Source organism: Pezoporus wallicus, unplaced genomic scaffold, assembly GCF_028554395.1.
Source record: "Pezoporus wallicus isolate ANWC-B61680 ecotype Strahan unplaced genomic scaffold, APGP_CSIRO_Pwel_v1 contig_6665, whole genome shotgun sequence".
In the NCBI taxonomy this organism is placed as follows: Eukaryota; Metazoa; Chordata; class Aves; order Psittaciformes; family Psittacidae; genus Pezoporus; species Pezoporus wallicus.
In genome coordinates, this window is record NW_026636967.1 from 507,531 (window position 1) to 532,007 (window position 24,477).

A 24,477-nucleotide genomic window follows, 5' to 3' on the forward strand; every position below is an offset into this window, starting at 1 on the left:
GTGCTCTGCCTTGGCCTGCTGTGCCCTGTTGCCATACCTCTCATCGTGCCCATGACTGGGCTGGCATTGCAGCTGCTCTCTGCTGGCAGCAGCAAGGGCACCAGTGCCTTGTTTTATCACCTGGAGAGCAGGCAGGCCAGGAGTCTGGCAAGGAGGTTGTTTTAGCAACATGGCTACAGCCCTGGGGCTGTGGGGTGCCTTGCTCACAAGAGCACGTATTGGGAGCCACTGGCCTGCTGCTGGGGTGCAGCTTTCCTCCCACAGCAGTGTGGGTGCTGGATAAAATACAGCCAAAACACTAATCTGAAAGAAAAATAATTACATTTTTAACTTGTTTTTAATTGCATTTAGCTATTGCACAAAAATCAGTGTGAGCTGATTATGTTGGTGATTGTTTTCTCCCTGCCGCGTTGCATAGTCTGTGGCCACGCTGCCAAGCTAGTGCCTGGAAGTGATGTAAAACCACGAGCTCAGCGTGCAGCCCGGGTTGCCAGTGCTGCTTCTGCGCCACGTGCCGGGGCCAGCCGGCACTCTGGACAGTGGCCTTGCCACATGTGCCCATGCAGGAACCTGGCTTCCTTCCCACCCAGGGCCCTGAGCGGGACAGCCCATGCAAGACCCTCCAGGCTAGCAATGGGGCCTTATGGAGTACCCCATCACTGGCATTTTGGGGGTGTCTTGCCTGGCCCCTGCACCCTGTGATGCAAGAGGATGGTCCCAGACATGTGTGCCATCCCGTGAGTGCCAGAAAGCAAAACACTGCCTTTTGCTTTAAGTTCCCTCACCGGCCATGGGGAGTTTTTTATTTTTTCTCTCGCGCTATGAATGGGTTTTGCTGTAAATTATAGCTTGCACACATTCCCTCGGGCTGAGGAAAATAACCTCTGCCGAAAAGCCAGCCTGGATTGGTGACTGGCTCCCCCTCTCTGCTCCCTAATTGAAACCAAATGTGCAAGATGTAGGATTGTGGGATTTCTGGCTGCCTCCCAGGAATCCGCAGAATGCAAGCGCGCTCCCAGAGGCATCTTGCATCAGCCTGGGGAAGTTTGCTCCTCGCCTGGCTCCCCCTGCCAGGGTGAGGGGCGAGGAGCCCGCCCGCCACCGCTCCGGTGAGTCCCTCTGAGGTGCTTGGGGGGCAATTTGCTGCCCCACACTTGGGATTTTGGGGGGACACAGGGTTGGCCATGAGCCGCGGCAGAGCCTGGGCAGAGGGGCTGGGGTATGGGTCTGCCTGGGAAGGGGCTGGGGCAGCAGCAAGGGAGCATCCCCACCTGGGGAGGTGACGTTAGCCCCTTCTCTCCAGTTTTCTCCCTACTGCCAGCGTTTTCCCCCTTGCCCCGTGCCAAGCCAGTGTTTCCTGGTGTCTGTCCTCGGCTCCTGCCTGTCTATTGGCAGAGCCGGTGGCAGTGCTTCCAGCCAGAGAGGCCCTGCTATCCCCAGGGTCCCCCAGCCAGGCACCAGGTCACACTGGGGAGCAGACACAGGGCCACCTGTCTGGTGCTCCTGAGCATCCTGCCTCAAATCCTGGTGCTGGGGACCCACTTGTAGCTTCCCATCCCTGCACCGCAGAGGAGCGATGCTCTCAGCCCCACACTGGCGGGATGACACTGTGGCACAGAGCTGGGAGGAGGGGTGCAAGGTTTCCTCTGGTGGGGAGCATTTGCTGGGTGCAGGACCCACAGGACTTTGTCCCCATGGCCATGGTCTGTGCTGCTGGCAGGTTTCCACAGGGCAGCTGGCAGACACAAGGATGTGCTGGCCACTTCTTGCGCCCTGTACGGCTGTGATGCCCCCAGCTGAGCCTGCCAGCCTGCGGCTGGGGAGGTGCTTGCTACTGGAGAAAATGGGGCTGCATTCAGCCCAGAGAAGGTTTAAAATGGCATTTTTGGAGTGGAAGAGGACTACGGATCCCGGCATGCTGCTCTGCGCTCCTGCCGAGGCTGCGCCGCCACCACAGCATGCTGGGGGCTGTAGTGCCAGCTGGTATAGGGGTCCCAAACCCCCTTACCAAAACACTGCATGCCTTGGGTCATGAGCCAGGGTCAGGGAGAGCCTCTTGCCTCTCAGGGACATTCCCTCCAGTGTGGCCTCAGTGTGTCCCACTTGGCCGCCATGCCAGCAGGAGGGGATACCCCAGCCCTGTGGAAGGATATGGGCTCTGCAATAGGAGCCTTGGGAGACCCACGTGCAGGACCTGGGATGTTCAGGATATGGACCGCTGCCATCCAGCCCCTTTCAGATGGATGGTACTCCTCCGGTGCTGGTGAGGATGGCAGTGCCCACTTGGGAAGCGAGCTGGGAACTTCACCATCCGGCATGGGATGGCAGTGAGAGGGACCATGGCTCGGGTGTGATTTGTCTGTAAACAAATGTGGATTTCATTTGTTTTTCCTGCTAATTTTTCCCTGGTGATTTCAGTAGAATAAGAAAGGGGAAAATAAGAAGGGGGGGCGGAAATAAAAGTAGTGGCTGAGGGAAGCTCCCAAGGCCGTGCGACGCCAGGGAGGAGCTCCAGAAACTCTCTGTGCTAAAAATTTCCAGTGATTTGAGTGTTTTCAGCAAACGTTTTCAGACAAAGTGTTGCAAAGCCATCCCTTGTGCGGGGCCGATGGAACAAAAAGGATTTCCAGCCGGGTTGCCAGTGCTGCTTGGCCAGTTTGACCATGCAACCTTGTGCCTCAACCTCAGTGCCCGAGTCACCGTCTCCCTGGTGTCCCCCAGCTCTGCTCCCCCAAGGAGCCACAATGGCTGCGCAGGGAAGTTTTCCCTATATTAGACTAAATTTAAATGCATTCCCTGCAGGAGAGTATGGCATCTGGTATCCTGATGCTGAAAGAGTTTACTCAGCCTGAAAGAATAGTGGGAAAAAATATCCCTGGATATTTTTTTTGGAATGCAGAAGGAAATTGAGATTTTTAATGTTGGGGGAACTGGTCATCATCAAACGCAGGAGCCTTGAGTGTGCCTCTCAGCGATGCAGTTGAAATTCCCGGTTGCAGCTGAGTTAGTTGCAACTAACTAAACTTTCCCAGCTGGGAATAGAAAAGAAGCAAACTACACGTGTGCTTTAAAAAAAAAAATAGGGAAAAAATCACCGAAAGTCACCTTAAGTCGGGGTGTTCATTTGTACCTCCTGATGTTTAGCAGAAGCCTCCGGTGAACCCAGCAGCAGGATGCGGGAGGCAGCTCTCAGTGCTTTGCGCTCACCTGGGTGCTGACATGGTCAGAGCAAGCCTGCCTCACTCCTGCAGTGGCAAGCCCTAGCTTTGCCAGCAAGCAGGACCATATCCAGCACCTCCCACCTGGGCTGCACGGGATGGGGACATTTGACATATGGCAACTGGTTCAGGGCGGATTTGGGTTTTCTCTTGGCAGTAGAGACAAGGCTGTAGGTCCCCACAAGCAGGCATGAACTTGCAGAGCTGCTGGTGTTGGGCCAACCTGGGGACCTGCCAGCCCAGCCATCCCTGGTGTGATAGGACTCAGATGGGATTTATCCCAGCATTCAAATGCAGGCAGGTCCCATTTGGCCAAATCCTATGGTGTTTTTAACCCCCAGGTTAGTAAATTGTTCCTGCAAAGGTTAATCTGCATGCAAACAAGATTAAAATATCCTTTTTTTTAATAAAAAGAGGTCTAATCTGCATCCAGTGCTTGTGTTAAGGGCTATCCCAGGAGAACAAATGTCTCCTTGGCAAATAAGGGATGCCAGAATGAACAGGGCCTTGAGTGACATGTTCTAGTGTGAGATGTCCCTGCCCATGGCAGGGGGATTGGAACTTGATGATCTTAAGGTCCTTTCCAACCCTAAGTATTCTATGATTCTATGGCCCCCAGGTCCCTACAAGCCCCATCCTACATTGCCCTAGAGGCACCAGGTGCAAGCTGGCTCCCACGCCCATACTTTGCATCATGCATGTCCTTGAGATCCGCTCAGCTGTAGAGATCAGCCACAATAAAAACGGTGTAAATCTCGGTGATTATCTGCTATTACCTCTCCTGAGCCGGAAGGCAGGAAAACTGAGTGTTGCAACGTGCTATCATTTTGTTTCATGATGGGATTGTGCAACGTCTTGCTTTCAAAGCCACCCAAAAGCGGGCGGCCCAGCTGGAGCCTTTCTGCCCGTCCATGGAGCCAGATGGCACCAACCCCAAGCGGAGCCCTGGGAGGTTCATGCGCATCCTGCGCCCAATTTATGTGGCCAGCTCCAGGGGTACGGCGTGCCATGGCTCTTGGAGAGCTGGTGGCGGAGGGGATGGACACTGGGACCCCTTTGACCACCACCACAGATGTGAGGGTTGGGGCTCTGCTCTCCTCCGAGGCTGAGGTGGGACACTCATGCTGGGGAAGCCCTCCCATCCTCAGCTGGCCACCCCAAGCAGGACCAGCATTACTCACGGCTCAGCCGCCTCAGCGTGACGAGGACTCCCCTGTCTCCGCAGAACTGCCGACATGCCGGCCTGCCCCAGACCAGCCCTGCTGCTGCTGTGCGTCCTGCAGACCGCAAGAGCCCAGGTCAACCCAGGTAAGTGAGATGGGAACCAGGCTGCAGGAGCCGTGAGGTCTGTTTTCCTGTGCTGTGCTCTTACTAGGGTGTCTGAGCTTGGGCTCATGTCATCTGCACCATCTCTGGGAGCAGTGTGTGATGGCCCCCAAGCCCATGCCTGCCTGGGCTCTCTGCTGCACGGCACGCAGCTCAGCCACCACCCGTGACTAAGAAAGCATCCTCTGTGTGCCACAGGTGTCTGTCCTGGCACTGGCAGGATGGAGGGACATTGAGGTATGGGCAAAGTCCTGCAGCTGGAGCCCTGGGCTCTGCATGCGGCCCTTCTCCATTAGGGGCTCATCAGGCCTGCTCAGTTTTGAGGCTGCAGCATGCAGAAGGAAGGCACCAGGGTATTGTTTGCTGCCTGGGATGTGCTTTCTTTGGCAGTTTCCCAACAAACCAAGGTTGGCTTCAGTGAAGCAGCTTGACCAGGTGCCTGGCTTCTGCTCAGAAACCACAACACTGCTCTGGACGTCAGCAAGAGAAGTGTATTTAAATGGTTGTTTTGGAAGGGCTCAGCCCTGTCCTGCATTGCAGGGGTGGACACGCAGCCCAGGCTCCTTCAGTGCGTCAGGGTTTCCCTGGGGTATCCCTGTAACAAGTCCCTTCAAAGGCTTCTTCCATCCGTGGGAAGTTTGATGGGTCTTCCCCAGAGGTTGCACGGTGCTTAGGGAAGCAATCCTGTTTCTTCTGCAGCCATCCAGGGCTGGCAGTGTTGGCTTTGCCTAGCCAGGGTTGTTTTATACCCAGGGCATAGGAGCTGGGCTTGGCTCTGTGTTTGTCAAGAATTAAATGGGAAAATGGAGCTGCACTCTGCAGAGGCTCAGAAGAGTGTTGAGAGTGGTGGGAGTGATGGGGACAAGAGAAGAAGCTCCCCACTGTGCTCATTCTGAAGATGTGCCCACCCCTCTGTTGGATGTAGGAGATGGTCCCTCTCTGTTGTGGTGGCACAGGCACCTGGGGACGGGAGCTGGCTGCCAGGTGGCACCGCACATTGGGGCTCATTGCTGGTGTGGCAGGGGCAGCCCCAAGCCTGCACCCTGGCCTGGCCCTGCCACCTTGGTGTGGGTGTTTGCTCGGGGCGGTGTGCAGGGGTAGCGCTGCGGGCTGGAGCCAGTGGCCAGATGGTAAACAGGCCAAACAAGACGGCCTTTCAGCAGCGCTCCTGGCAGCTGGGAGTGAGAAAATAACTCCTGGGAAGCGGTGTGGATGCGGTGCGGGGGGAACTGGCTGTCGCTCGGGGATGCAGCCCACTCAACACCCTGGGTACTTTTCCACTCACAGCTGGGCAGGGAGCAGGGCTGATGATGGGAGCCATGGGGCCAGCAGGGAGGGTGAGTGCCCGCCTTTGTCATCCCCCTGGAAGGTGAAGGGAGCAGTGGGGCAGCACGGCTGTAGCTGTTTTTTGGGGGTAAGTGGCCTCTGGAATGAGCCCACCGGTTACCCCCCAGAACTAGTGTGGGGACAGCAGTGCCAACCCACAGGCTCTCCCTCCACCGCATCTGAATGCTTGCCAGCAAGGCTGAAGGGATCTCTGGGGACAGGGACCAGGTGTGTCCAAGCAGACCTTGGAGCACTGCTTACCCTTGCTCTCAGCTTTGCTTTCAGGCTGCTCTGGCATTCACTTGCAACCCTTGGCTCCACCTACTTAGGCAGTACCTGACTGTCCAGGACCATCCCATAGTGCTTTGTCCCCACTCTGTAAGCCTGAGGCATGGAGAGCACTGTGCCTGAGCTGCCTGGTCTGTGGTGCTGTGGCATTGTGGAAGTGCCCAGCCCTGGCAGTGTCAGGCCATATTTCAGCACTTGTCTCTGCCGGAGAGGCAAGGAGGGATGCCTGCTCAGTACCCTGATGGTCTCATTGCAGCTGTGTGCCGGTACCCCTTGGGAATGTCAGGTGGGCACATCCCCGATGAGGACATCTCAGCATCCAGCCAGTGGTCTGAGTCCACAGCTGCCAAGTATGGACGGTGAGTATGGGACTCTGCTGTGACAGCCACAGCAGGGTCTTCTGAGCTTTCACGGAGGGGCAGAAGGGGGACATGGGGCTGGCTTTGGCCACCTGCGAATGGCTTTTCTGCTCTTGGTTTGCAGGCTGGACTCAGAGGATGGCGATGGAGCCTGGTGTCCCGAGGTCCCGGTGGAGCCCGATGACCTGAAGGAGTTCCTGCAGATCGACCTGCATGCCCTGCACTTCATCACCCTGGTGGGCACCCAGGGACGCCATGCTGGGGGCCATGGCAATGAGTTTGCTCCCATGTATAAGATCAACTACAGCCGGGATGGCACTCGCTGGATCTCCTGGAGGAACCGGCATGGGAAGCAGGTGAGGAAGTAGGATGGGGCTGCACAGGGTGGATGGTGGGGTCTGCACCTGCCCATCCCCACCATGCTCCTCTGCCCCAGGTGCTGGATGGAAACTCCAACCCCTATGACATCGTCCTCAAGGACTTGGAGCCACCCCTTATCGCCCGCTTCATCCGCTTCATCCCCGTCACTGACCACTCCATGAATGTCTGCCTGCGTGTGGAGGTGTACGGCTGCGTCTGGCTGGGTGCGTGGTGGGGTCCTGTGCCTATATCCCCAGAGTCCAGCTTTGGGGCTGTCTGTCCCACTGGGGGCTGTCCACCCCACTAGGGGCTGGCCTGGGCTCACCAGCAACTGTATGTCTGGCATGGGCAGCCACTTATCCCCCCCCTTCCTGCAGACGGGTTGGTGTCCTACAATGCGCCGGCTGGGCAGCAGCTCATCCTTCCTGGGGGCACTGTCATCTACCTGAACGACTCGGTGTATGATGGGGCATTCGGGTACAGGTGAGGCCTGAGTGAGACTGCATGTTGTGGGTGCTGCAGTGGGCAGGAGTGGATGGCAGTGTTTCTTCCCTGTGTTGGCAGGCTGATGTGCTGATCCTCAGCAGAGCAAATATTTGGGGTCTCCCTGAATCAGGGGACATGGCCAGCTCTGGGAGGCTGCACATCATGATGGGTTCAGCATGATGGGGAAAGCACCCCCATCCCTTCTCTTGGATTTACACTAACTGCACTGTATGTCCAGCATCCCATAGCCTTTTTTCAGAGAGAACATCAAAAAGAACAAGGGTTTCCCAGGGGCTGTGAGGAGCTGCTGGTGGGGGGAGATATGCTGAGTGGGGGCAGGTTTGTGGGGCTGGCAAGAGTCATGCTGCCTTTCCCCCCTCACACACACCAGCATGACAGAGGGCCTGGGCCAGCTGACAGATGGGGTGTCGGGGCTGGACGACTTCACTCAGACACATGAGTACCACGTCTGGCCGGGCTATGACTACGTTGGTTGGCGCAATGAGAGCACGGCTGGAGGCTACGTGGAGATCACCTTTGAGTTTGACCGCATCAGGAACTTCACCGCCATGAAGGTCCGCATGCCCCCCACCTGCACCCTGTCCCTGTCCCCCACCATGGCCACACTGACGGGCTGCCCCACAGGTCCACTGCAACAACATGTTTGCCAAAGGGGTGAAGATCTTCAAGGAGGTGCAGTGTTACTTCCGTGCTGATGCCAGTGAGTGGGAGCCCAGTGCCGTCTCCTCAGTGCTGGTGCTGGATGATGTGAACCCCAGCGCCCGCTTTGTCACCGTGCCTCTGCTCCACCGCATGGCCAGCGCCATCAAGTGCCAGTACTACTTTGCTGATGCTTGGATGATGTTCAGCGAGATCACCTTCCAGTCGGGTACCCACCACCATGAGCCCCACAGGGACTGTCCCCTCCAGGGGGAATGTTGATGGAGGGAGTGGGGCTGTGGGGCACCCATGCATGCCTCCCGCCCTGATACTCCCCTCTTTTCCCTTGCCAGATGCAGCCATGTACAACAACTCATTGGTCCCCCCTGAGGTGCCCATGGTTCCCACCACTTATGGTAGGGCATTGAAAAGCGCATCACCTTGAGCTGGGTAGGGTGATCCTCGGGCAGGGGGGCTCTGCCTCATCTGATGGAGGAAAGGGGCAGGGGCTCTCCCCAAACCCCAGCATGACTGACTCTTGTTGTCCCCTTCTCCTGCCAGACCCCACGCTCAAGGTGGACGACAGCAACACGCGTATCCTGATCGGGTGCCTGGTGGCCATCATCTTCATCCTAGTGGCCATCATTGTCATCATATTGTGGAGGCAGTTCTGGCAGAAGATGCTGGAGAAGGTGGGCAAGCACCGGGGGGGCCGTTGAGGTGCCTGGGGCGGTGGGCTCATCCTGGGCAGGTTCTGCTGGGATCTCAGCACGGGGAAAGCAGACTCCATGCAGGATCTGATGCTTCCTTCTTGGCCTAGGGAAGGCTGTGGTTTGCACCCATCTCCCAAGCAAGGGGATTTAGCTTAGCAAAGCGGGAACTTTGGGACTTGCATGATTGTCCATCCCTCTGTCCTGAAACTGGGCTGAGAAAGAGGAGCCCACGGGGGTCTCACTGCAGCCCTGGCCAACTGAGGGCAGTCATAGAAGTGATGAAACCAAGCTCTTTGCCATAGAGGCAGAAAATAGAAGGGGGGTACATCAGGACAAATGTCTTTCCCAGACTGGTGCTGCAGCCCTGGAACAGGGCACTAGAGAGGGGAGCTTGGGGCTGGGCACGGCCGTGGTGCCACATAGCACAGAAGACCCCATCCCACCAGTGCTGCAGGGAACCCCTGTCCCAGCTCTCTCCTCCCTTACCCCCTCTCACAGGCATCACGAAGGATGCTGGATGACGAAATGACCGTCAGCCTCTCCCTGCCCAGCGAATCCAGCATGTTCAACCACAACCGTTCCTCCTCCTCCAGCGAGCAGGAGTCCAATTCCACCTATGACCGCATATTTCCCCTGGGACCCGACTACCAGGAGCCCTCCCGCCTGATCCGCAAGCTGCCTGAGTTCACAACGGGGGAGGAGGACATGGGTGAGAGCTGGGGGACACTCGTGCTTAGAGCCTGCATCAAGTCTGCTCCCCAGCAGCTCCCCAGCCCCAGCTTTTGGCTTTTGGCCAATCTCCAAACATTTTGGCACATAGAAGTGAGGTGGGAGGTCACACAAGCTCCTGCACATACCCCTCTCAGATGTCATACAAAGCTTTTGGCTGAGAGGAACATCAGTGCCAGGCTGTGCTGTGTCCCCACCACAATCCTTGGGATGCTCTGGCCTCTCTTTCTCAGTGACCTGGAGGTCAGTCAGGCAGTGATCCCTGTTCAGCTGGTACTTGGTGCATTTGTCAGTCATGGGGAAGGATCAGAGCATCCTGTGGTGTCTGCAGGAGCCCAGCCATGCTGGGGCAGTGCAGGGGCTCTGGGGAGGACTGGGATGGAGAAGCCAGTGGCTGGAGCATGAGCAGAGGGTGCAGGGCAGGACACCGATGGCAGGGCTGGCCCTGCTGTACCTTCCCAGGCTGCAGTGGCCCTGTGAAGCCGTCTCAAGCCAGTGTCCCAGAGGGTGTCCCCCACTATGCCGAGGCCGACATCGTGAACCTGCAGGGTGTGACAGGCAGCAACACCTACTCGGTGCCAGCCCTCACCATGGACCTGCTCTCTGGTAAGGACGTGGCTGTTGAGGAGTTCCCCAGGAAGCTGCTGACCTTCAAAGAGAAGCTGGGGGAAGGCCAGTTTGGGGAGGTGAGTGTGTGCTGAACCTGCCCTGAGCAGGGCTCAGGCAAGGCTCTTCCCAGTTTGTGGGGGCTGGCAGAGGCTGTCAGTCAGCAGAGGTAATGGCTGCCTCTTGTCCCCCTCCAGGTGCACCTCTGTGAAGTGGAGGGGATGGACAAGTTCACGGGCAAGGACTTTGCCTTGGAGGGCTTGGATGCGAGCTCCAACTGCCCTGTGCTAGTGGCTGTGAAGATGCTGCGAGCAGATGCCAACAAAAATGCCAGGTATGAGGCTGGGGGGTGCACACACCCCAGTATTCTGCCCCCTCTTAGAACCCTCCAGGAAAGCCAGGACACCTGGAAAGCATCCTCTGCCTTCAGTGGTCAGGAGCTCAGTGCAACTGTGAGGGCTACATGTCTGAGCTCTCTGGGGGCGCTTTGCTGCTGCAGTTCAGGACTCTTGGTCCTTGCTGGTCCTAGCCAGCTCCCCAGTGCCCCATCTACCCATCCCGCAGCCAAGTGTGGATCAGTCCAGGGCTCCCCTTATGTCCCCAGTCCCAGGGGAGGGGACCCGCAGGGTTCCCCATAAGGCTTGGGTGGGTGGGTAGCATGCTCAGCTGGTCCATGCACACCTCCGGGCCTCTCTGGGTCTGTCTGTCCGATCCGTGTGGTTTCTGTTCCGGAAAGGAATGATTTTCTGAAGGAAATCAAGATCATGTCACGGCTGAAGGACCCCAACATCATCCGGCTGCTGGCAGTGTGCATCACGGATGACCCGCTCTGCATGATCACCGAGTACATGGAGAATGGAGACCTCAACCAGTTCCTGTCCCGACAGCAAGCAGGCAGCTCCCCTGCCAGCCAAGTGCCAACTGTCAGGTAGTGCTGCCTGGGACAGGTTGGGGGGACAGGGCTGCCTGCTCCAGGCACCCTGTGGGGCACCTCGCTTGCCATCCTGCCTACCACCTCAGTCCTCCCTTGTCCCCTCCTGCCACCTACAGTGACCTGCGGTTCATGGCCACCCAGATAGCCTCAGGCATGAAGTACCTCTCCTCCCTGAACTTCGTGCACCGAGACTTGGCCACTCGCAACTGCCTGGTGGGGAAGCGGTACACCATCAAGATAGCTGACTTCGGCATGAGCAGGAATCTCTACAGTGGGGACTACTACCGCATCCAGGGGCGGGCAGTGCTCCCTATCCGGTGGATGTCCTGGGAGAGCATCCTGCTGGTAAGTGGGGACTCAGCTCCTCTGGTGGACACTGGAGCTAATCTCAGCTTCTTCCTCAGGCTGGTGGGTGCAGAATGGATGGGGAAGTCTCTCCTTCCTGCAGCCCAGCTTTGGGGTGAAGCATGCAGAAAGCAGGAGTGGTAGCAGCTTTTCCAAGGTGGGATGGGGGGACTACACTGATCTTGAGTGTCCTGGTGCCCAGCTTTTGAGCAGGATGCTTGACATTTTCTACTGGCCACGGTCAGTAGAAAGAGGGAGCAGGGTTGCTTTTTATCTTTGAAGGGAACTGGGACCTTACCAAGCCTCAGCTCTTAGAGCAGTTGCTGCAAGCCAGACCCAGATCTCTGCAGGGTCTGGCCCCAGGCAGAGAGCAGGTCTGCAAGACCAAGCTGGACCACTCTGGGCACAGATCTGGAAGCTGAAGCGTGCAGAAAGAGGTTTCAAAACCTGTGCCTGTCGGGCCTATGGAGCAGGATGGGATAATGCCCATGCCCAATCCCGCTCTGCTCCCTCTGGCAGGGCAAGTTCACAACGGCCAGTGATGTGTGGGCATTCGGTGTGACGCTGTGGGAGACCTTCACGCTCTGCCGGGAGCAGCCCTACTCCCAGTTCTCTGATGAGCAGGTCATTGAGAACACCGGCGAGTTCTTCCGGGACCAGGGCAGGCAGGTAGGGACAGGATGGGATGGGATGGGATGGGATGGGACAGGATGGGATGGGACAGGACAAGACAGGACAGGATGTGACAGGATGGGTTGGGATGGAATGAGACAGGATGGGACAAGACAGGTAGCAGTGCATCTGGAACACCAGGGACCTGGGGAAAGACTTCAAGGTGACCAGATACTGAGCTTGGCTATGAGGGAATTATGGGACAAGAGCTCCTCTGGAAAGGGCCCTGTATGGCAAACCCTGCATTTCACACAGCCCAAGGCATTGCTTGCCTGCTGACCCCTATGGGCTGGGAGACATGAGCAGGTGTCCCCAGGCCCCACTATGCCATCTGGGGTTTCCCTTCCCCCTGAACACACAGCAGCACAGCCCTCTCACCCTGGTGCATGAGGAAATGGGGCTCCCCAGGAGCAGTTTGCTATTCTGTTTCCATGTAGTAACTCTCTCCCTTTGTCATCTTTGCCTCTTGTTTTGAAGACCTACCTTCCCCAGCCTGCACTTTGCCCTGACTCAGTCTATAAGCTAATGCTGAGCTGCTGGAGACGGGACACTAAAGACCGTCCCTCCTTCCAGGACATCCATCGCCTCCTTCAAGAGTCAGCCAGTGAAGAATGACCCTTTGCTCCCCACCAGCCCGGTCCCCATCCCTCCCCATCCCCAGAGGAGCCCCATATGCAAACTGAAGCCACTTCACTTGGACTTAGCAATAAAACCCGGGCAGCTGGTCTTGTTCTCATTGTACAGTGAAGCCTCAGAGGAAAACCCCAAGGGCAGCAAGGAAGGACACGGCGTGGGACGACTCAGACTTCCCGTTCACTTGCTGAGCTGAGCCTGGGAGCAACGTGGGCTATGATGAGGGTTATTTATTGACACAGCGTGTTCTTGGTGACAGTGACCAGAACAGAATGGCTTCTCTCCCCTGGTTGGAGGGGAGGAACATCAGCTGGACTTTCTCTGTGTGGAAGCTCCCAGCCAATTTGTGAGGCCTGGAAAAGGAATGCATGTGGGTATGTGCATGCTGGAAACAGGGACTGTCTAGCAGCCACTACCTGCTTGAGGAGGAGCGGGGATTGCCACTGGCTCACAGCAGGCTGTGCAATTATAGGGCAAAACCAAAAACTCTCTGGACATTTTGGGCTTTGGACATGTCACATGGAGGGGGAGGAAGCTCCGTCCCTGCCAGCCAGACCCTGGTTGCACAGAGAGAAACCTGACAGCACTCCCAGCTCCTTGCTGCCTGCCCAGCAAAAGGCGAGCCAAGAGGACATCCTCTTACTGACCTCTCACTTACTCCCAACTGTTTGATGAGCAGGTCATCAAAAACACAGCACTCCAGAGCTGCTCAACTGCCCGTGAAATGCATTTTGGATGCCCCTCAGGTGCTTGTGCAACAGCTGGCAGCAGGATGTTAGCACCTTTCACCTCCAAGGGGAAATCTACCAGTCCTCCTCTCCTGAGTCTTCACCTACCAGGAGAGGAATGCACATAGCAGAGCTTTTGCTGATGCCCAAGCCTGCAACAGCCCGTGTGCATGGAGCAGTGGGCACCCCGTCCCTCCATGGCTCTGGGGCCAGAGGTCACAGCTCAGCTGAAGCGCTGGGGCTGGACTTTGCTGCCCTGAGCATCCCGCAGCAGTCTGGCACCAGTCCATGCCCCTGAATCCAGCAGCTCCATGAACAAACTGGGCAGCTGCCAGAGCCATGTGCCCTGCAGGAGCCCCAGCAGGTTACCTGCCATGACCCAGAACTGGACCTTCCTGTGACCAGACAGGAGAAACGTTGTACTTAGAGGGTACATGGACCCCTCCATACTTTTGTATGCATTAGTTCAGCACCATCAATTCACGCGTGGCACAGTTTCTACTATACTATTGCTAAGGCATGTATATATTCAGTAGATGCACCTACATATAGGGGCAAACCCGCTGAAGAAACACTTGCTACGTGAATCTGTTTGCATGGTTTCCTTGTGGCACTTCAGAAGGCAGCTCTCCTCCTCTCTGGGGATCCCTGGGAACCTGCCCAGTACCTGCCTGGCAGGGGGCTTGTGGGCTGCACTGTGTGTGTGGGAGCTTGGAGGAGTGCATGCAGGTAACAGAGTAAGAGATGGAGGAAGAATGCTCAAGAAACCCTCAAATTGAGCCATACAAGTTGCCCATCTCTTTGGGTGACAGGGAGGGAGTCTGAGGCTCAACATCCATATCAGATGTCCATCAGCATGGACCGAGGTGGGACAGTGGGTCTGGGAGGGGAGGGACAGCAGTAGAGGGCTGTGCTCTGTGAAGAGGCTAATTGGCTCCTCACACATGATCCTGCTAGCTGTGGCTGAGGAGGTCTTCTCCCTCTTCCTCTCCTCCTTGCTGAGAACATAGCATGTGGCAGAACGGTGCTCTGTGGCTGAAGCAAGAGTGAGGACAGGTTTTGTTCATGGCACGGAATTTGTACCCATCTGCCGCTGCCTTCAGTGCCCTCTCCCTGCTCAGGGTGCATCATGGCCTCTCCCAGCCTGTCTCAGCAAGCTGTCAGCTGGGATCACCAGGCGGGATAGGGGCACATGTGCCCTGTGGGCACTGCAGCTCCCACTGACCTGAGCCCTGGGGCTCTGTGCCTGTGTGTTCTGTATCTGGTGTGCATGGCCCTAGGGCTAAATAGCATGTCAGGGTGCTTGGAGAGCAGCTGGGGGCTGCTGTGTCTGCCCCTGCTCCAGCTGGAACACCAGCCCCACCAGGAGCAGGGCTGCAGCTGAGATCTCTGGCAGGGTCAGTGCACTCGACTCTGCAGCACCAGGAAATAGTGACCTGGTGGCATTTCTGTTCCTCTGTGGAATGTCCCTCTGTGGCAAAGGATGGGGGGGGTAGAGGGCCAGCTTGGCCCAGGCAGACAAGGCCAACAGCATCCTGTCCTGTATCAGCAATAGCATGGTCAGCAGGGCCAGGACAGTACTTGGTGCTGGTGAAGCTGCACCTTGAAACCTGAGCTCAGTTCTGGAGCCCTCACGAGAGAGACATTGAGGTGCTGGAGCGGGTCCAGAGAAGGGCAACACAACAGAGCTGGTGAAGGGCTTGGAGCACAAGTCCTGTGAGGAACGGCTGAGGGAATGGGGGCTGTTTAGCCTGGAGATGAGAAGGCTCAGGGGGGATGTTATTGCTATCTACAGCTGCCTGAAAGGAGGATAGAGTGAGGTGGGGGTCAGTCTCTCCTCCCAAGTAACAAGTGACAGGACAAGAGGTAACGGCCTCAAGCTGCACCAGGGGAGGTTTAGACTGGATATTAGGAAAGATTTCTTCACAGAGAGGGTGATCAGGCATTGGAACAGGCTGCCCAGAGAAGTGGTGGAGTCACTGTCCCTGGGAGTGTAAAAACCGTGTAGATGAGGCCCTCAGTGACATGTTTTAGTGATGGTCTCGGCAGTGCTGGGGTAATGGTTGGACTTGATGATCTTAAGGGTCTTTTCCAACCTAAACGATCCCGTGATCCTGCAATCCTATGACGCGATGAGCGATGGAGCGGGTGGTGCTGGTGACCGGTGCTAGCAGGTAAGCGGCGGCACTGGGTGATGGAGCAGCCGTAACAGTGCGGGGTGGGGCGGGCCGGAACAGGCTTGGTTTGACCCGGCCCGGCCCGCCCTCGGCTCGTCCCTGCCCGCCAGCGTTGTACCTGACACCGTACCCTGTTGCAGCGGCGTGGGGTTGGCGTTGTGCCGGCGGCTGCTGGAGGAGGATGGCCGTATCCATCTCTGTATCGCCTGCCGCAACTCCCAGAAGAGCGAAGCCACGCGAGACCTCATCCTAGAAACCCACCCTGCAGCACAGGTTTCCACCGTGGAAGTGGACCTGGGTAGCCTGGCTTCCGTGCTGCGTGTTGCCCGTGAGCTCCGCTGCAGGTATTGGGTGGCTGTTCTCTGCCCCACCGGACCCTCCTGTCCACCCTCTGCCCCTCACCCCTCTGTTCTTTCCCACTCAGGTTTCAGCGGCTGGACTTCGTCTACCTCAATGCTGGGATAATGCCCAATCCACACGTTAACTTCAAGGCACTCTGGCATGGTCTCCTTACCGGGTAAGAGGTTTTGGGTGGGGGTCTAGCCCTGGCTTTGTGGGTGGTATGTGCTGCTGGCGGCATCATAGCCAAGGCACGCTTGTGGGTCCAGGGCTGAAGATGATCCTGTCTCTTTCCCAGTGTGACACAGGGCACATTGCTGTGGGATGTGTAGGTTTGGCTGCTGGGTGTAGCGCCAGGGTACTCTAAGGCACCTAGTGCTGTTTCTGATCCCTAGTGTGAGGCCTGGTGGATGGGGGGACAAGAGTTCACCCAAAGCCTGCAGCTCCTGGCATTAAGTACTGAGTGAAAAATGCTGGTGTGTTGCTGGGGAGGTGTAGGTTGTTCTTATAGGTTCTCTTTTCTTGTGTTTTGGTTCCACTGTAGGTTTTTGTTGTTCTCAGCTGTACATCATGGTATTTTGTGAAGCTAATACTTGATGCTGGTATAGGCATTGCTATTCTGTAAGCAAAGTGAGGAGGTTGAGTTAAGGAGGAAAGTGACTTGCATTGTGTCCAAAGCAGTTGTTGGGGGTGTTGAACATGGATGTTAGATTGCTTTCCTTACCTGAATTAAGCATGGCCCTAGGGCAATGGTTCCATGGTGGAGCTTGACTGTATTACCTAACTGTGGAATGGAAGAGCAAGAATTTATGGGTTTTTTTTAATGGTACTTTATTGTGATGAATTGAAAGAAGGGGCAAGTCTTCTCTGGTCTAGTCAGTATTGAGACACTTGCAAATAAAGGGGCTGATATAAGCTTTTCCAAGCCATTTTTTTTTCATGGCTTAATAGAACCCTTGAAGGTGAAACCAGAGTCCACATGTAGCCTGTGAGGTGAGGGATACTTCTGAAGGGCTGAAGTGGGAGAGCAGTAGGTGCTTCCTAGCAACGCTCATCTCCTGTCTTTTGGCTTCCAGGAAGTTACTTCACATGCTGACCACTGCAGAAGGTGTAATGACCCAGACGGACAGGCTGAATGGAGATGGACTTCAGGAGGTGTTTGCCACCAACCTCTTTGGACACTTTATTCTGGTGAGACTGCATATGAAGATTGAGCCCTTGGCCTGCTGGTTGATGTCAGTAGAGATGGGTCCAGGCAGTGGTAGTGAATCAGTTCTATCTCACAGGTTCAGCTGCTGATGCAAGCTACAGCTTGGCAGATAATGAATGACAGGGCAGTGGTCTCAGGCTTCATTTAAGTAGCAATAAATGGTGATAGTCATTTCAAGGGTTAATGTAAGTTTGAGACTGCTGTAGTTAGCCAGTGGATAGAGGTAAACCATATGTAGTTCTCTCTGTCCAGGGTGAATACCAAGGCTTGGCTGTGTTAAATTCTGAAGTGCTTAACTGAGCTGTGCAGGAGAATGGTGGCTGCTTGTAAGTGTTCCTTAGGCTGAAGCTGTACCTGAGCAGTGGCTGTTTCTGGCTCCTGTAGGGAAGACTGTCCAAGAAACCTCAGATAGCTCACAGCTTTTAAGAACTATAAAGCTATACTGTAACACTTGAAAATCATGGTGTTAATTAAGTTAGCAATTCTTTTGCAGGTTCGTCAACTTGAGTCTCTACTCTGTGGTAACGAAAAGCCTTCACGACTCATCTGGACCTCTTCCAGCAATGCTAGGGAGTCTGCCTTCAGCCTCTCTGACTATCAGCATGCCAAGGGGCAGGAATCATACAGTTCCTCCAAATATGCTACTGACCTGACAAGTGTGGTTCTGAACAGGAAATTTAATAAGCAGGTGATGATGGGGCTTGCATGTCTGAAGAAACCTAATGAGCTCCTACTATTTATAATTATCATTACATTGTTGTTACCTGGTTACATTCATTCACAGAAAACTGATATTCCTTAATGTGCATTTAAGAACTAAATGGAGGCCAAAGTTGAACTGCTGTTGTGTGTAGTGAAGAATCATAGAATCATAGAATAGTTAGGGTTGGAAAAGACCCTAAGATCATGTATTTCCAACCCGCCTGCCATGGGCAGGGATGTCTCACACTAAACCATGTCACCCAAGGCTCTGTCCAAACTGGTGTTGAACACTGCCAGAGATGGAGCATTTGCCACTTCTCTGGGCAACCGGTTCCAGTGCCTCAGCACCCTCACAGCAAAGAACTTCTTCCTTATGTTGCTTCTGGGGCTTTTGTCAGAAACTTCTGAAAGCAGAAGAATTTTAGGAGTGGTCCCTGCCTTGCAAGTTCTAGCTGACTTTTCAGACCAAATAATTGGTCTTAAAGAGCAAAGAGCTGCTGCTCTTTTCAGGTGTACCTGCCTATCAGAACAAAGCTGCTCTGGCAGCTTTGCCTGCAAGCACTTGACATGCAGGCTCTGCTGTCTGTCCTGATGGCTCCATGCTGCTATTCAAGTTTGTCGCACTACCATGTGTGAGCAACCTGCCTTCCCTGTCATAGGGGATTGCTGGCTTTTGTTGCCAAGCTGCAGCCCTAGTCCAGTGATAGTGATTGCACTCTTGAAATACTTCAGGAGAAAATGTTTTGGTCCTAGAAGGCAGAACCCTTCTCTTAAAGGTGAGGTAACCTTTGATCTGTGGGCTGTAATTTCTGGGATGACTGCTATTGTTGCTGTTGAGCTGCATGGGGACTGCAGTGTGAGGTTGTGAAGGCATAGCCTCCTAACACATCAGTCTGGTGGTCTTGCAATGGGCACAGTTTTAACGTAAACGTCTCCAATTTGAGCCTTTCAGAAATTGCTACATCTAATCACTCACTAATGACTTTGGGGAGTATCTACTATTAACTGGTCTCTATAGTCACCTTCAGCTTCTTGCTGAGAAGTATTAGAAGGCAAGGAGTATGTTCTGTTCTTTAACTGTTATGTATTTACACACTGATTGGGTTTCTTCTTTGCAGGGTCTGTATTCCAGTGTTGTTTGTCCTGGTCTTGTTATGTCTAACATGACCTACAGAATATTACCAGTTTTTCTGTGGAAGCTGCTAATGCCCATCATGTGGTTGGTGAGTGGATCTCCTGGCTGGTTTTAGTGTTGAGGTAGCCCTGCTGTCATATACTTCTGCAAGTAATGTGCAGTGTGCTTCTGGCTCCTTGCAACCCTTTCTGCTATACAGCTCTTCCTTCTGTTGGATTAGGCAGGCTGACCTCTCTGCAAACCTTTCCTTTTGGCACCTTGGGGCCTGAATTCCCAAGCTGAGTTTGGAGATTTGGTGCTGGACAGCACTGTACATAGAGCCAGGGCTTGGCTCTTCAGCCATAGCAGCATTTGTCAAGGCTCCCCTTAGGTTTCCCAGCCTGCTCGGGCTTGTGAAACTGTTTGTCATTTTGGTGGTAGCAGAGCTCAGGACAAAACTTGGCCCCTGTGCTTTGAAATGCCATTTGTTTCTAGAACAGTGTATTTTACCATGTTCCTTTCATCCCTCTAGAAGACAGCATCTCTTACTCTCTTTCTGTCTCTCTGGAAAGCAAAACCTCCTGCTCTTCGTTGCTGTTTCCCTTGCTTTCTTAAAGCTTTCCTTCTCTTTCTTCCTCTGGACTTCACCTTTTCAGGTTCACTACAGTTCTGTTCCTGAAGGTTGCCTGCTCTGAGCCTTGATGCTCTTGCTGCAAGATTGGTCTTTCCGCTTAAGCTGATCCTCATGGATCACGTTTCTCCTGGCAGCGGAGAGGAAATGCCTTCTCAGTTGTCCTCGGGGCTGGCAGTATTATAGATCCTCTCTGCCTCCTGCCATTTGTGTTCTTGAAACCGTTCAAGAGGAGGTGCCTGCAGTGTATATGTGTGGCCTGTTGCCTCTTGCTTTGGGGGTGAGCTCAATGTGGGAGCATAGAGTGAGGCTAGCTGATCCGGTGGGTGGCTTCAGAAAATAGTTTGTGGTTATAGAGGGATGCTTTAGTCATAAGCGTGTGGTATTAACTGTAGTCAGCTTTTAGAAGCATTGCTGCTTCTGGTAGATTATCTGGTGTGGCTGGGCTATGGAGGGCTGGCCGGAGAAACCTTGGGCCACAATACAGATTGTCATGCTTCTTTTCCCCTCAGATCCGCTTTTTTGCCAAAACTTATACTTTGACCCCGTATAATGGAGCAGAAGCTCATGTAAGTAGTTCACAACTTGATTTTGGGTCTGCTGAGCAGTGAGCCCCTCAATAAGGCTGGTGGGTGGGTGACGTAGTTCAGCCCTGAACAGCATGCAGCAGTGAGTGCTGGGGGACCAGCTGTGAATGGGGCTGATCTGGCAGGTGATGCATTATACCTTCATAAAAACAATTTCTTTTGGAAAAAGGCTTTTCTTTCCATCTCAGCTGGGAGGACACTGCTGTCCCTGCTGGCAGACATGCAGGCACAGGGAATGGAGGCACGTAACAGTGTGCCTCAAGTACAGCAGTGAGCAAGTTTAGCCATGTTGAACTGCTTTAGTGGTTTAGCACTGGGACATAAACATGTTTTACTGTTGGCTTGAGCAGGTCACAGCTGAGAGGAGACAGCTCAGAACTATTTCTCTAGATAGCAAATCTTCCTCTGTGTGGTGAAAGCATCTGAGGTGTGTTCTCCTGTGTCCAGTGGCAGTTGGGTCCTTGGTTACAGGCTTGGCTGGGACACTGTGCACTGGACTTGTACATGTTTGGGCTGTTTTTTCCTAGGTGTGGCTCTTCAAACAGAAGCCAGAGCACCTGGATGCACTTGTCAAGTACCACAGCTGTACTTCTGGACTGGGGAAGAGCTATGTGGAGCCCAGAAAGGTACACAGAGCAGCAGCTTTCTGCTTCCGGGGGGGGCTTGGCTAAGGGTCTGCCATCTGCCTTGCATGGAAGGGTTGGTGCCAAGGGTGTCCTGTGGCTGGAATGGAAACAAAATGTTGAATGCTGAACAGTAAGGAGGGATGTGGGGTTATCTGCAAGGCTTCCTACAGTAACTCCTGGCTCAGGCTGGAGTTTGGAAGACAATGAAGGATGAGTGTATAATGATGCTTCCCCAGAACATGTTCTGGCTTGTGACAGATGCCTTTAATTGCCTCACTGTGATTGTGGAAGCTCTGGAGATGCACCTTGCCTATCCCCAGAGCTGACTTCAGTGTCTCTGCTAGCTGCCACCAAAGTGATGTCTCACAGTGCTATTCTTACTGTCTTCCAGTTTGATGTGGATGAAGAAACTGCTGAGAAACTGTATGGAAAGCTCTTGGAACTGGAGAAGCAGACTCTAGAGAAATACAGTGATCTCCTGGATTAAGTAAAACCAATTTAAGTGGAATAACAGTCTCAGATGGGTAATATGGGCTTTCTTCATTCTGGTGCCTCTTGTGTTGCCTGCTGTTCTGCAGGCATGTGGCTTCAGACCCAGTCTTCCTTTTCAACAGAAGGTGAACAATTCCTGAAAATGGAAATGTGAAAACTGAAGAGGAAAACTTAATCTTTTTGGTATGGGATTTTTTTCTAGCATAAAACTGGAGACCTAGAGTAGGTGGAGACTGTCTTAACACAGTTGCAAAGAAGTGTCTTGCAAAAGCATGCCTGCACTGCGCACAGTTTGGAAACAGCCTCAAAACACGTGGTTTAAATCTGGCTTAGCACACGAAAGGCAGCACTGTGGAGTTCTGTCCTGTGTTTTGGCTCTACACGCATTACCGATGGCTGATCCTGAAGTACTTGAAGGCTCATCTTCAGAAGAACTCCTTTTACACTTGTACACCGAATCTGGGGCTAGCTTTACAGATGTGCTCACCAAGATTGAACCTTACTGGAAGTCAGGCTCTGACCATCATGTGAAGCCAAGCTCCTGAAGAACTGGCCTCAGAAGAGCACCACTTGCCTCAGCTGTGAGGATAGATGCCTTGCTCTACCCTGGGTGTGGGGCTGTAAAGGTTCTAACCACAACTGACTGCAGAAACTGAAGCTGTTGATGTTAACCTGCGCTCAGGGCTGGTCTGCTCTGTTTGTAGCAAGAGTGAGAGGTTACCATGTTATTTTACATATCTAACTCTTTTTATAGGAATTTACTGTACCAAGTATTCTTCCTGTTGCCTATCCTGGGGAACTTCAAGTACCTGGTGTACTTCAAATTCTGCAATGAATAAATTATTGGAACTGACTTTTCCTGGCTGCAATGGTGTTTTTAATCCAGTAGCTGGCTGCTTTTGACTTGGAGGGCTGAAAGGGAGGTTGGTTTGTTGCCTTGCACAAGAAGCCTGTGTATACCTGGGAAGTGTGAGGTCTCTTCCTCTGTAGGAAGGCTGTCAGCCACCTCTTTGGTCTTGCTTCTCTTGTTTCTTCTAGTTAATGAAAGGCAGGAATGACTTGTGAAGACTTCAGTGTGGTTTTGTGTGTTGAGCACCTGTGGGGTGTCTGAGACTGTTTCCCAGCCTTAGGCACTTGGGAGACATGGATGTCTCTGGTGCTTGCTCACCCTCATGTGTCACATAATGACTGGTATTGCAGTGTTCCTGGGCACTTTCCTGGGACCTGGCAGAGGCCAGGTGAGGTTAGGAGGGAGGCTGTGCTTGCTTTTATTCTCGCCCTCCACGGTTTTTGAGCAGCTCTGCAAAGCAGAGGAGTACTGCTGGTATGGTGTGGTTTGTAGCAGAAATAGCTCAGTCTTGACTTTAGGCTGTGCAGCACTTCTAGCTCAGCCCTTGTGTATCTGAGTTACCAGCATTAGTGTGTGTGGGAATGTACTGGTTTGCCCTGACAACAGGACAGAATGAGGAGTTGGCCATTGTGGAGTGGAACTTCTTGCTATGGCTGTAGCTGTTCAGAGTTGTGAAGAAGATTGGGATGTGCTTACGTGGACCTTTATTAAGCCTGGAATGAAGTGGCAAAATTCTAGGGTGGGCAGAGTTTGATGACCACGGGAAGAACCTTTGAGGTTTTCATTGGTGGTTGTGTTTTTTCTTCACTCGGGTGTGTGTCTGTGGGCTGAAGCTGGGTATTTATCAGGGGAAGTTGTGCCTGATGGGATGGAGTGAGTGCTTTTTTCATATGGAGCATGCAGAAACTGGTGAGGGGAGAGATCGTGTGAGGCACCAGAACCAATCTTTGAGTTAGTTGTGATGCTGGTGTCGAGTAGAGCTATGAATGGGCTTCTGGGCTCATCTTAAAAGCACCCTGTACCTCTCCCTTGAGTATTTGGAGCTCAGGGTTAGAGACCATGTGTTTCTGTCCTGCTGTGCCTGAGCTCAGCCTGCTGCATGTTTTAGTTTCACCTTAGATGTTGTGAAGGCACCTCTTGCACTGTGATGTATGTCACATACTGGGAGATGCAAGTGTGGGATTGGGAGTTGGGGATCTGCTGCAAGCATGTGGTTATGGTATGTGCAGATGAAAAGTAGCCTTTGGGGTTCTCTAGCTCATCTTCCCACTCAAACAGAGTTACATGAAGAAGTAAGAAGAGGTGACAAAGCACAAGTTAAGCCCATAAGAGATTGGGCAACCTGGAAAGATGGGATAATGTTTGTGGTTTCCTGTGGGTATGGTGCTGCATGGAGCTAGAGATGCATGATCAACCCAAGTGTCTCCAGAAGACTGTCCTGTTGGAGGAGGTGCTCTAGTGTCCTACAGCATTTGTCACAGGACCCCATTGCTATATAGGGGTTTCTGCCTGCTTTTATGACCACAGCCACCACTGTCCATGCCCTTCTGTAGAAGAAAACCTGGCTGTGCCTTGACTTCATCTTCTGCTCCTCTCCTCCATGTTGTGAGAAACTGGGCACCTTTACATCCACGGGGTAGGGCTGTTCTGTGGGATGGGAACTGTAACCACCTCTCAGGTTTTGTCTTTCACCCTGAAAGCACAGGTAGAACCTGGTGCTTGAAATGGAGACTGTCCAAAGGGCAGGAGGTCGCTCAGTTGCTTGTTGCCCTCTGTGAACCTTGCCTGACCCAAGGGATGCTGTGCTACCTGGTATGGCCTCCCACCACCCAGGTGACTGTGAGCAGAGTTGGCCAACAGCCTGGAGCTGCCAGTCTGTAGGGAGGGATGATCCTTGTGCCCTCCTCTTGGCTAACAGATGCCTATGCAAAAGACCTGAATCCTCCAGGTAATCGCTTTTGGCTGGCAGGCACATCCAGGCATGATAGTAGTAATGAAATGACAACTGGGTCAAGGAGAGCGGGCAGGTACATGCATCTGTCAGCCTCTTCCTAATACACTTCTGTCCCCTTGTCTTTGCTTGCTAAGATAGTGTAGACACTGCTGATGCCATTGTATGAATTGGGTGCTTCCATTGAGGTTGTGCATATGGAGTTGTTGAGCCCTTTGTGCAATGAAAACAGGTCCTGCCCAGAGCACAGGGCCCTGTGGCAGAGCAGTGTGGTGAGAAATGCCAGGCATGGGACGGGGTAAGAGCCAGAAGTGGCAGCCATGAGTCAGATCTAAGACAGGACCTTTCTGTTTGCATCCTCAGGTACAGAGCTTTCCAGAGATGCTCTAGGGCAGGTCTTGAATGTGAAAACTCC

The 24,477-nt window shown here is 53.8% G+C and overlaps 2 protein-coding genes across 3 annotated transcripts; both read left to right on the plus strand.

Moving 5' to 3' along the window:
• Nucleotides 1–240: 240 nt before the first annotated feature.
• On the plus strand, nt 241–13,957 carry DDR2 (discoidin domain receptor tyrosine kinase 2). Its single transcript, XM_057402415.1, has 17 exons — nt 241–1,109; nt 4,444–4,526; nt 6,415–6,517; nt 6,642–6,873; nt 6,954–7,101; nt 7,255–7,360; nt 7,755–7,938; nt 8,009–8,252; nt 8,377–8,439; nt 8,585–8,715; nt 9,235–9,445; nt 9,928–10,151; nt 10,269–10,405; nt 10,808–10,999; nt 11,122–11,350; nt 11,870–12,019; nt 12,500–13,957. The coding sequence occupies exons 2-17, from the start codon at nt 4,454–4,456 to the stop codon at nt 12,635–12,637; spliced, it is 2,565 nt and encodes an 854-aa protein (XP_057258398.1). The 5' UTR covers nt 241–1,109; nt 4,444–4,453; the 3' UTR covers nt 12,638–13,957.
• Nucleotides 13,958–15,522: 1,565 nt separating this feature from the next.
• Nucleotides 15,523–22,114, plus strand: HSD17B7 (hydroxysteroid 17-beta dehydrogenase 7). Of its 2 annotated transcripts, XM_057402417.1 has the most exons (10): nt 15,523–15,557; nt 15,701–15,904; nt 15,985–16,077; nt 16,976–17,090; nt 17,603–17,797; nt 18,930–19,034; nt 20,069–20,125; nt 20,671–20,769; nt 21,161–21,293; nt 21,464–22,114. In XM_057402417.1, exons 1-9 carry the CDS (start codon nt 15,523–15,525, stop codon nt 21,254–21,256), a joined length of 999 nt encoding a protein of 332 aa, XP_057258400.1. In that variant the 3' UTR covers nt 21,257–21,293; nt 21,464–22,114. The 2 variants fall into 2 exon arrangements, with proteins under 2 accessions (XP_057258400.1, XP_057258399.1); XM_057402416.1 differs by having other exon boundaries at nt 21,161–22,114.
• Nucleotides 22,115–24,477: the final 2,363 nt, after the last annotated feature.

Bases quoted from the DNA above. Each gene is read 5' to 3' on its own strand.
- HSD17B7 (XM_057402416.1), top strand. From the start codon at position 15,523: ATGGAGCGGGTGGTGCTGGTGACCGGTGCTAGCAG. The intron at 17,091-17,602 runs GTGAGACTGCAT...ATTCTTTTGCAG, and splicing joins TCTTTGGACACTTTATTCTG to GTTCGTCAACTTGAGTCTCT. The intron at 17,798-18,929 runs GTGATGATGGGG...TCTTCTTTGCAG, and splicing joins ACAGGAAATTTAATAAGCAG to GGTCTGTATTCCAGTGTTGT.
- DDR2 (XM_057402415.1), top strand. From the start codon at position 4,454: ATGCCGGCCTGCCCCAGACCAGCCCTGCTGCTGCTGTGCGTCCTGCAG. The intron at 7,102-7,254 runs GTGCGTGGTGGG...CCCTTCCTGCAG, and splicing joins GTACGGCTGCGTCTGGCTGG to ACGGGTTGGTGTCCTACAAT. The intron at 8,253-8,376 runs GTACCCACCACC...TTCCCTTGCCAG, and splicing joins CGAGATCACCTTCCAGTCGG to ATGCAGCCATGTACAACAAC.